At 53.0% G+C, this 9,751-nt stretch overlaps 1 protein-coding gene across 1 annotated transcript; it reads left to right on the forward strand.

Annotated features, from left to right (window-relative positions):
• Positions 1-49: 49 nt before the first annotated feature.
• On the forward strand, positions 50-8,190 carry ENDOV (endonuclease V; the record flags this gene model as incomplete). The annotated part of the gene is given in 8 exon segments (XM_010024294.1): positions 50-221; positions 1,320-1,417; positions 1,419-1,440; positions 1,851-1,890; positions 1,993-2,105; positions 2,215-2,283; positions 2,885-3,013; positions 8,114-8,190. Coding segments are annotated over 8 exon segments (720 nt in total), but the record flags the coding sequence as incomplete, so codon positions are not given.
• Between the last annotated feature and the right edge of the window lie 1,561 nt (positions 8,191-9,751).

Consider the following 9,751-nt stretch of genomic DNA (forward strand, 5'->3'; position numbering starts at 1 on the left):
TGGAGGCCGGGGAGGAGGCCCCAGCCCTTCGCTGTGTGGTGCTTCCCAGGGAGCAGGCCCGGTTAAGAGCCAGCGTGGTTGAGGAGGACACCGAGCAGTGGCAGAAAGATTCCAGCTTCACAGGGCTGGAGAGGGTGGGAGGCGTGGACTTGTCTTACATCAAAGGAGATGACACCAGCGCCTGCGCTTCCCTGGTGGTGCTCAGCTACCCGGCTCTCGAGGTAAGGGCAAGGGAGCAACCTCCCTCCCCAGGGTTGTGTCCGGGTGTGAACGGCCGGGGGGGGCTTACGGAAAACTTACACAGGGGCCGTTATGTCCTGAAGGTCCCTTCTGAGCCGAACCAGTCTGTGCTTCTAGGGCAAGTTTAGGAAGGTGGGATGTGAACTGCTCCTGACTGCAAGAAGTTTGTGGGATTACTGGGAATTTACAAGGTGGAGTGAGCTTTAGTGTGCGTTCAGGTTAGATGTTGTTTGATTTGCTGACAGGATGAGATGTAGGCCACGGTCAGGCACAGAAGACTTCAACTGCTTTAGGTGTATGTTGGAAAGAATCAGTCTCAGCCGCTACCCAGAGGGAGACAAAAAGGCCCATTGTTATTTAGTGCTGATCAAGGGAGGGAATCAAAGCACTTGCAGCACTCAAACTGCAAGTGCTGTTTGGTTGCTGTGAACTGGCTTGGTTTTCAGGTCTTGCTGGCAATCAGCTAATAATATGGGATGTAACATATAAAAGCCTTTCAAAACCACCATGACTCCCCCCCCCCGCAGTCATTTTATTTGAATTTAATAACGTTTTTTTGGTTTCTTTCCCAGCTTTCAATACGATATAAAAATTAACTATAAAACCTATAACAAGCAGAGAAATAAAGTTTGATGCTGGCCACGGTGGTATTTATGAACCGAATTTCAAATCCTGCCTTGCTTCTTGCCTTGCCCTGCACACTTGAGGGTTTTGTCTGGGCTGACAGGGATTCTTTGGGCCTGTCCCTGCACGGAGCCAGACACCCTGTGATGATGCCCTGAGTGGGTGAACGTTGCGCTCCCCCCGCCATCAGGTCGAGTAGCTGCCCTCATTTTTTCCCAGGGCCTTTGCCCTCAAGCAGGGTATGGTGGTGTCCAGCCCTCTTCTCTCAGCGGTCCGTTGTCCACCTTCTGTCACTGACAGACTGACACGACCCAGTGGCCTCCGCTTTGTGGGAGGGAGGCAGGAGCAGAGTATTGTAAAGAGATGAGTCTAAGGGATGTAAACCAGAGGAGATGCCTCTGCAGCAGTCAGGAACAGACCAGCAAGGTCCTGGTGGTCACTGTCTCTGCTCCCAGGTGCTGTACGAGGATTGCCGGATGGTGGCAGTGAGTGCCCCGTACGTGGCAGGATTCTTGGCCTTCCGGGAGGTCCCTTTCCTGGTGGAAGCTGTTCAGAGAACCCAAGCTCAAGCCTCAGGTGTGGCACGTTTCTCTGTCCCAAGCTGAGATGTCCTGGGGGCACAGAGTTCTGCTGAAAGGTGTTCATCCCTCTCCGGGACCACACTGCCCGGCTGTTTCCCACTGGCAGGGCAGAAAGTGCAGTGTCACAGTCATAGTGAAGCATCTGCTGCCCTTCCCATAGGGAGCAGGGGTGCTAAGCTGGGAACAGACAGGCCTCCCTTGCAACAGGAGTCCCATTCTGCGTGCAGCTCTAGTGAGCTCACGCTGCCCATCATTTTGAGTCAGGTGTAGACGGTGCCACAGGAAGACTCTTACAGAGAGAAGTAAAAGAACTGAGAGAGCCTTCTCCTTCCTGACAGAGCCAGTTTGCTTGTTGGAGTGGTGCTCAGTGCACAGGAAACAACATTTCTTTTTTGGCTTTTTCAGGTACTTCTTGTAGATGGGAATGGCCTGCTCCATCCCAGAGGTAGGACTTCACTGGAGAGCCCTGCTCTGCAGGGTCCCCATGCTGCTGCTTGAGATTCCAGTTCTCTGGCATCCTGTGGTTACAGTGACTCATTGTTGGCAGGGTTTGGTGTGGCCTGTCACCTCGGAGTCCTGACGGATCTACCGTGCATTGGAGTGGCCAAGAACCTCCTGCAGGTGGATGGCTTGGTCAGGGATGAGCTGCACAGAGAGCAGGTGAGGCCAGGCTGGGAATTTATTTCCACTCCTTAATATCCCAAGAGAATTGGGACAGCAGCATACAAGCACTTCCTGACCAGCTGAGCTTGTGTGTGTTTATCCCTAGATCCGTTCCCTGCAGAGGGGAGGAGATACATTCCCACTAACAGGCACTTCGGGGAGACTCCTGGGCATGGTAAGCAGTGGGGAGTTTCCTATTTGTTTGGCCATCAAGTCTTCCAGCTTTGTGTAGCTGAGCACTGGAGGGTGTTGTCTCTACAGTGGGACTGTCTCAGTGTGAACAGGTGACTACCAACACCGTGTCCCCCTTTCTGTGAGCTCAGACACTTGCAGAGTTGACAGTCGAGGTGTTGGATGTATTCACGTCCATGGCTGTGGCATCTGAGGTGCCATGCTCCAGCACCCCTGTCCATGAACTGGAGTCAAGGAGAGGTGCCAGCTCTGCAGCACCTCACCAGGGTGCAATATGGGAGCATCTGCCTCAGAAGAGCCCTGTGCAGGAAAGAGACAGATGTAAGAATCTTCCTGTGTCTGCGTTAGCAGCTCTGCTTCCCAGAGCAGCGTGAGGCATCTGGAATAGGGCCACAGCGGTCCGAAAGGGCAAACAGTCCCTGTGAGGAGATCCTGGGCAGCAGAAGAGGTTCAGGAAAGCTGGGAGCTGCCTTCAGAAGATGGGATGGTGGCTCTGTATTTGGCAGCTGGCTTATAATTCATTTGCCGCTCTGTATGTGCTAAAATAAGCTGCTTAAGCGTTGGGTGTTTCTTTGCGTGCACAGGTCCTGCGCAGCTGCACCAACAGCTCTAAGCCGCTGTACATCTCGGTGGGGCACAGGGTGTGCCTGGGGACAGCCGTGCGCCTGGTCCACTCCTGCTGCCGCTACCGCATCCCGGAGCCCATCCGCCAGGTACGGGAGCGGGGGAGCAGGCCATGGAGGGGCTGTGGGTGCCAAGCCTGTGCTGACGTTTCGGAGCCTCAGTTTGCCACTCTGCAGCTGGCACCCTCCGTGCCGGTCTGTCCTCCCAGCCGGCCGTGGTGTCGCAGTGCCCAGAAGCACTCCCAGCCCTTACTGCAGACCCAGCCTGACTGATTTCTCGGTTCCTCTCTGCAGGCAATTTCTGTGATGCTGATGTTAATACACAGGAGCTGGAAATGCAGTTTTCCTGGGTACTCTGAGCCTAACACAGACTGCAGTGCTGCTCCTCCGGGCTTTTCCCTGCTGCTGCACTCCACAAGGAGCTGCAGGCTCCGGGGCAGCAGCCAGCCTGTAGGTGACAGCACTGGCCCGCTGTCAGTGAGCCGCAGCTACCGCCGAGGCTCAGCTTCAGACTAATTAAATCACAGCAGGGTTTGAGGAAAGGATCTGGGGAAGCGTAAAGCCTCTGGGACTTCCAGCCTGGCGAGTGCTTCCCATCTCGCAGGGTCACCCCGCCGGTAGTGGCTCAGGCAGGCCAGAGCAGGGCTGCCCTGGCAGCAGGGCTGCCCTGGCAGCAGGGCCTGTTGGGATGTCTGTGGTGGTGCTGTTGCCCTGGAACACACTGCTCACGTTGCTGCACCACCACACTTGTCAGGTGTGTGGCCACCTTTGCTCTGCAGCTCCTCAGAGCCGTGCTAAGGTGATGCTCCCGAGGCTGTTACGCAGTCTCTGCACCCAGGAGCTTCTCGTTGGTGCTGCAGTACATGTTTTCTGAAAACAGAGTCTTGAGTCTGCAGTTATAAACCAGACGAAAATCTAACACCTCAGAGCAAAACAAACCTTGAAGTGTCCATACCAGAACGGGGGTTTCTAATCTCATAAACCACTACCTGCCAGACGGGAGTAGGCTGAGAGATTTTCTTATGTAATCTCCTCCAGCAAGGGACAGATGCCTCTGCAGAGCTCTGAGCCAGCTCTGAGCCAGCTCTGCAGAGCAGCGTGCTCCGAGGGAAGGGGAAAGGCATTCCCTTCGGAAACAAAAAGGTGTCTTGGAGCTTTTCATCGCCCTCATCTCATTTCCAGCTATCTCCAGGATTTGTCTGTGTTCTGAGACTCTTCTCTAGCTGCAACCTTGATTTGGAGTGATGGAATGAATTGTCACTTTCTTTACAGAGAGATTAAAAATCCAGAAGGGAAGGTGGTTACTGTAGAGGTAGAGGGATGGCAGAAGATAAGGGCACTTAAAATGGGACTTCTCACTGTTGGGATTCCTCTGTGTGGTAACTGTTACAGATCTTGACACAGGGCAGTGCTGGAAGCCTCAGCTCTGGAGCATCTCAGGCTGGATTTAGGAAGTGTATGGCTGTGGGGAATCCTGCCTTGGCCCTTTGCTCTGGTGTGTCCCAACACAAGCTTGCAGACCTGAGGGTGATGTGCTCACAGCTTTCCCAGTGTCATGAAAGACTTCTGGATCATCAGCTCTTAGTTTGTAAGTTCTGGTTGCCCTGCAGTTATGTTCTTAAGAGAGCTGTGCTGCTTATACCTTCTTGAGGCTGTGCTTATGGCTTGTATGCTACAGCACGTGTAGTGCTGGAAGCTGTTGTGGGAACTCAAATCTTCTGCTTCCCTAGAAGTATGGCAGGCCAGTCTGTACAGGGCGTATTGTGCTTCCTGGGCATGCAGCAGTCTCCAGGCAGTGATCAGAAATTGTTTGATTTGCATTCAGCACTGTGGCCGTGCTGCCAAAGGTGAGAGAAGTGATCTTTCCGAGAAAGCAGAGGGAAATTCATTATCACCTACAGGCAGTATTTACCTTCCACTTAGTCCTTATTCCATGTGGAAGTGCCAGGCTTGCATGGGGCGTGATCTCCTGTGAGATGTTGAGGTTCTTCTGCAGAGGGTTGGTCATGTGGAGACACGCAGACAGGGATTGAGGTAGGCAGGAGCTGTCATCCAGCACAAGAAGCAAAGCACTCGGTCTGAGGGGCACTGGAACAATACTGAGACCTCCTGCGAGCAACTGCCCTTGACCGCTTCTGGCAGAGGTCAGAGCCCCTGCCCAGTGCTTGCCCATGCTTGGGCCTGCTCAGAGCCAGGATCACTACACACAGCAGGGAAACAGCAGCTTTTAACACTCTCCAGCTGAGAGGATTGCTCTGGGACTGGCTCTCCCTGCTCCAGGTTCCTGGCTGGCTGCACACCAGCCTCCAGCTCACTTGATGATCCTTTCAGCTCCAGCTGGCTGGCACCTTGCCCCTGCTGGCTCAGGATGGGGCTGGTGGGACAGTCTGGTTGCTCCAGCCCACCAGGGAGGGCAGGAGCCTGCCCAGAGCTGCGGATATGGCACTTCATGTGAAATGTTAACACATGCCCTTAGGAGAACCAAGGAATGAGGCATCATCCCTCTCCTCCATGTGAAGAGCTCCTGCTGCCCAGCAGGGAAATCAGTAACTGATACCCTGAAACTCCAACTCTCTTCAGATGTACCCCCCAACAGCTTGCTGTGTGCACAGGGACCACCCCACCCCACCCCAAAACAGGCAAAGCAACAATTCCAGACCCTAATGCCAGCCCTAGTCCCTTCTGAAAATAGAAACAGCCTGTGAGGATTATTTCTGGACAGTTATCCATCTTATTGATGAGCCTCCTGGTTAATCGCTGGGTTAAGCTGTGCCTCAGCACTGTGTTAGGAGTGAGGACTGGCCAGGAACTTGCCATCTAATCAAGCACTGGCTTCTGTGACCAGCACAACGTGGCTGGGCTTTTCTTCCCTAGAAAAATGGTTTGTAGCTGTGACTCTTGCTACCTTGGTCTCCCAGTAGGGGCTTTATTGAACAACCTCCTTCCCTGTTATAAAATACATCACGTAATCTCTTATCCTGAAGAGTGATCAAAGTTATTTGTCAGTTCAGTTATGAAACTGTCCAATTATAGAGAGAAGGAAAAAAATCTCCCAAACAAACCATCCCTTATGTAACTGTGTTTCATTCTCAGGCTTGCAGATGGTTAAGCAGTGGTGGATGAGCGTTTCCAGCCCTGAGCCCACAGAGCCACCACCCCAGAGGCCTGACAGAGCGGTGCTGGGGAGCTTCTTGAGGGGGGGAAGAGACTCTTCAGAAGTAGCACAGGGATGGGAGTAACAAATGCTTCAAGGACAGCCACTGGGGATGCATTAAGCCACTTTATTAGCGTGATCATCATGTGCTGTGAAGCTTTTCCAGCTGGGAAAGGTCACATACTGCTTTTTAAGTGCAGAGAGACACTCTGCCTTTGAGGAGGGGCTCAGCAGCAGTTCTAGATGCCACAGAGCAGCAGCAGTGGTTTTGAGAAAGGAAGTTCCTAAATAAGACAAAAATCTTTGAGGGAATGTAAAAATCAACTGCCAATTCCCAAAGTTCTCCAGAGCCCAGGATCCATGTGCTTGTGAGCATCTTGGAGTCCCCTGGTAACACTTCTGGGAGCAAGAACATCCTGTAAATGTCCAGCAGCACTTTCTTACAGCTCTTGGGATTTCTGTTGGTGCTGTCCTTGTTCCACTCTGCCCACGTGCTGTCCTGCATTGCTGCTGAGACACAGAGTGCTAAGACACAGCCATCTAGTTCTCCTGGTGAGCTCAGGAGTCACAGGAGAGCGTGTCAGAAGAAGGACACTTGTGTGAGGATGGGTTTGATGAGGTTTGGTGGTGGTTCCAAGCTCAGTTTCAACAGGGAGGGCAGTAAACAGGAGTTTGGTAGAGTCTCAACATTACTCCTTTTGATTTCGGTACAGGAAAGCAGAGCCCAGAGCATGGGTATATGGCTTATGTGTAAACTGCTCCCGTTGGCAGCTTTCTCTTGGACTCCTGAGTTAGGACAGTGTGAGAGGTGTGTCAATCTCTTGCCTTGCAGCTGCTGCCAGGGATGTGCTTGTGTCTTGTCTCTGTTTGCTTGCAGTGGGTGTTTTACCTGCTTTAGCTGCACAATCCCCGTGCAGTGCCAGCCCCTCGGGCGCACAGGCAGGATGAGCCAAGCTTTGCCTAGGAACAGGAGATGCAGCAGACGAGTGGTGAGCTTCTCCATCTGTTGCTGCACAACACAACTGCTGGAACAGAGGAAGGAAAGGGATGGGTACACGAATGGGTGGTGCCAGCTTCTCTCTCTTCATCCCATGTCCTCTTGAGAACTTGCCTTCTGGATTGCTGTACTCCCAAGTGATCAGGGCATGTGATCCCTTGATGGAGTGAGGGTGGCAGAGCAGCTTCTGTGGGTTCAACGGGAGAGCTGGTTTACTTTCAGGAATGTCTCCTCTTGAGGGAAGGAAGATTTATCCTGCCCTCAAGTCTCTAACAAGTCTATTCCATCTCTGATCAGACAGCGATGGCGAAGGCCTGTGAAGGAGCTTTGCTGCTCATTACGTTTCCCTGCATTGCACTTGGAGGTGCTTACGTGTGGAAGGGGTCATTTGGGTCAGTTCAAAGGATGGATGCACTGGACCACTCTCAGACTCCCAGATCTCCTCCAGTCTGGCTCTGTTGCCAGGGTTCATCAGAGAGGGCTGCAGTTCAGGTACAGCACAAAGGCTCACCGCGCTGCAGTGTGTGCTGGAAGCCTGTGCTGGTTCATCCTCTGGGTCCCAGAGGGACCCTCGGGGAAGGCTGATGGCACTCAGCAGCAGCTGATTTGCTGGGGAAGCCCAGGCTGGGTCCTGTTTTGGCTGTTTATCCTGCTGTGCTTGGGATAGGTCATGGTGGAGCAGACCTTAGACAGCTGCTGGCAGGAACTGTCTGAGCCCAATGTCTCACCCACCCCCTTACTCCTGTGAGGAGCAAAGGAGCAGAGAGCAAGTGTTCAGCAGATGTCATTTCTGTTTCTGAAACGGACCGTAACTGCAGTATCACTTTTGGTCCAGGGCTCTCTATTTCAAGTCTCCATTCTCCCAGGCAGCTTGCAGTGAGGCACAGAAACCAGGCAAGGAAAGAAACATGCAGGTTCCTCTCTGCACCACAGTTGTACAAGAGCTATTTGTGATAGGGTGGGCATACTGAGAGGACAAAGGGGAGGCCCTGAGCAGGCTGATCAATCCATTTTCACTCCTTTTCCTCCTGAATTCCAGGCTGACATTAGATCGAGGGAATACATTCGGAAGCAGCTGTGTTCACCGCTGGAGGTCGTGTCTTCTGGGGCACAAAGGTGGGTGTGTGGGCAGCTGCCTCCCCAAAGGGATCTGCTCATGTAATGATCTTCAGTAATGGCATTAAAGGGACAGGCTGGGTAACCAGGTGAGCTGAGATGACATCAGGACACATGCTGCTCCACAGAGGGTGATTTCTGGTGGTGGCAGCTCACACACCTCTCTGCAGGGCGCCGCGGGAAGGTCGTTGGGGATTTGGTGTGTTTCCGGTGCCTGCAATAAGCGCCAACGCCTACAGGTGTGACACGAGGGGACAGAAATACCCTGCGGGGAGCTGGCTTCTGCCCCCGGAGAGCAGGGGAGGGCCAGACCCCCCACTCTTACATAATGTCGGCCAGTGGCTGCTCTGATCGGTGTAAATCCATAGCAAGTCCACCGAGGTGTAGGAGCTCCTTTGTGTCGTGGCTATGCTGCCTCTTCAGCACCATTCACAAGAGCGTTGTTGGGTTCTCAGACCTACACCAGTACCAGGTACCAGAGAGCCCTGCCTCAAGAGCTGCTCGGGGATGAATGAAGCATGTCAAGACCCAGAGCTGAGGGGTCCTGATGGCCAAGGAGGAGTGAAGGTTGTGTTGGCAGTAATGAGGGATTCCTTACACTGACTGGGGCAGATTCCTTAGGACATGCACATGGTGCACCTCACTGTGCACTGCTCAGCTCCTCTATTCTTTGGCTTGTGCAGCCAGAAGTGGAAGAAGGGCCTTTCTCTGCTCTACTACTTGTGGCAGTTGCACAGCATGGCCAGGCCATGGGGTAGCCCTGTGCGGAGACAGGCTGGGTGTCCCCTGTTTGTGGTGGAACTTCATCTCTAACACCTCTAACACCTTCCTGCCATGGCAGATGCTGCAGCTCACACAAAAGCTTAGCTGGTTTGGAGGTCTGTGCAACAGAAAAACCAAACTCATCCCATTTGTGACCATGTATCTCAAAACCTGTGTATCTGAGCCCCTTATTCACCAAGTGACATAGTGATGGGGTCTTCTTGCTTGCTTTTTTTTTTCCCCTAAGTCTGACCCTTCCTTGTTTTTGTTCCTAGCAGAAAAAAGGAGGCTGGACTGGGTGATTAGGCTGATGCCAGAAGAAACTGCAGGGCTGCTCTTCACTGCATCCTCTCCTCCACCAAGACTGTGTGTCTGTCAAATGCCACCCCAGGGGAGAGCAGTGCAAGGCTGTGTCAGGCAGGACAAGGCCAGCCATGGCACATGGTTTAGGGGGGCAGGCACCAGCTTCTGTTGAAGGATAATGCTCAGAGTATATTTCTCAGGGTTTATTTTTAAGCATTGTAAAATATTTGTGTAAGTAAATACACTTGTAAGTTTGCAACAACTGACTCGAGTACTTGGGAAATGGCAGGAGGTGACTTACAAAGCGATGCTGAGGCACTTAAGAGAGTTCTAAACAAACTCCAGCACTGCCTTTGGCTCCCCCCACACCTCTGTGGCACAGGCACTTCCCTTCTCAGCATTCTGGAGCAGGTTCCGCCCCGTCCCTCAGCCTGTGCTCACATTATTCCCTTTGCACGTCTCTGGGGAACAGAAGCTCCGGCTGGTCCCGACAGAC

Source organism: Nestor notabilis, unplaced genomic scaffold (genome assembly GCF_000696875.1).
Source record: "Nestor notabilis isolate BGI_N333 unplaced genomic scaffold, ASM69687v1 scaffold36051, whole genome shotgun sequence".
NCBI lineage: Eukaryota > Metazoa > Chordata > Aves > Psittaciformes > Psittacidae > Nestor > Nestor notabilis.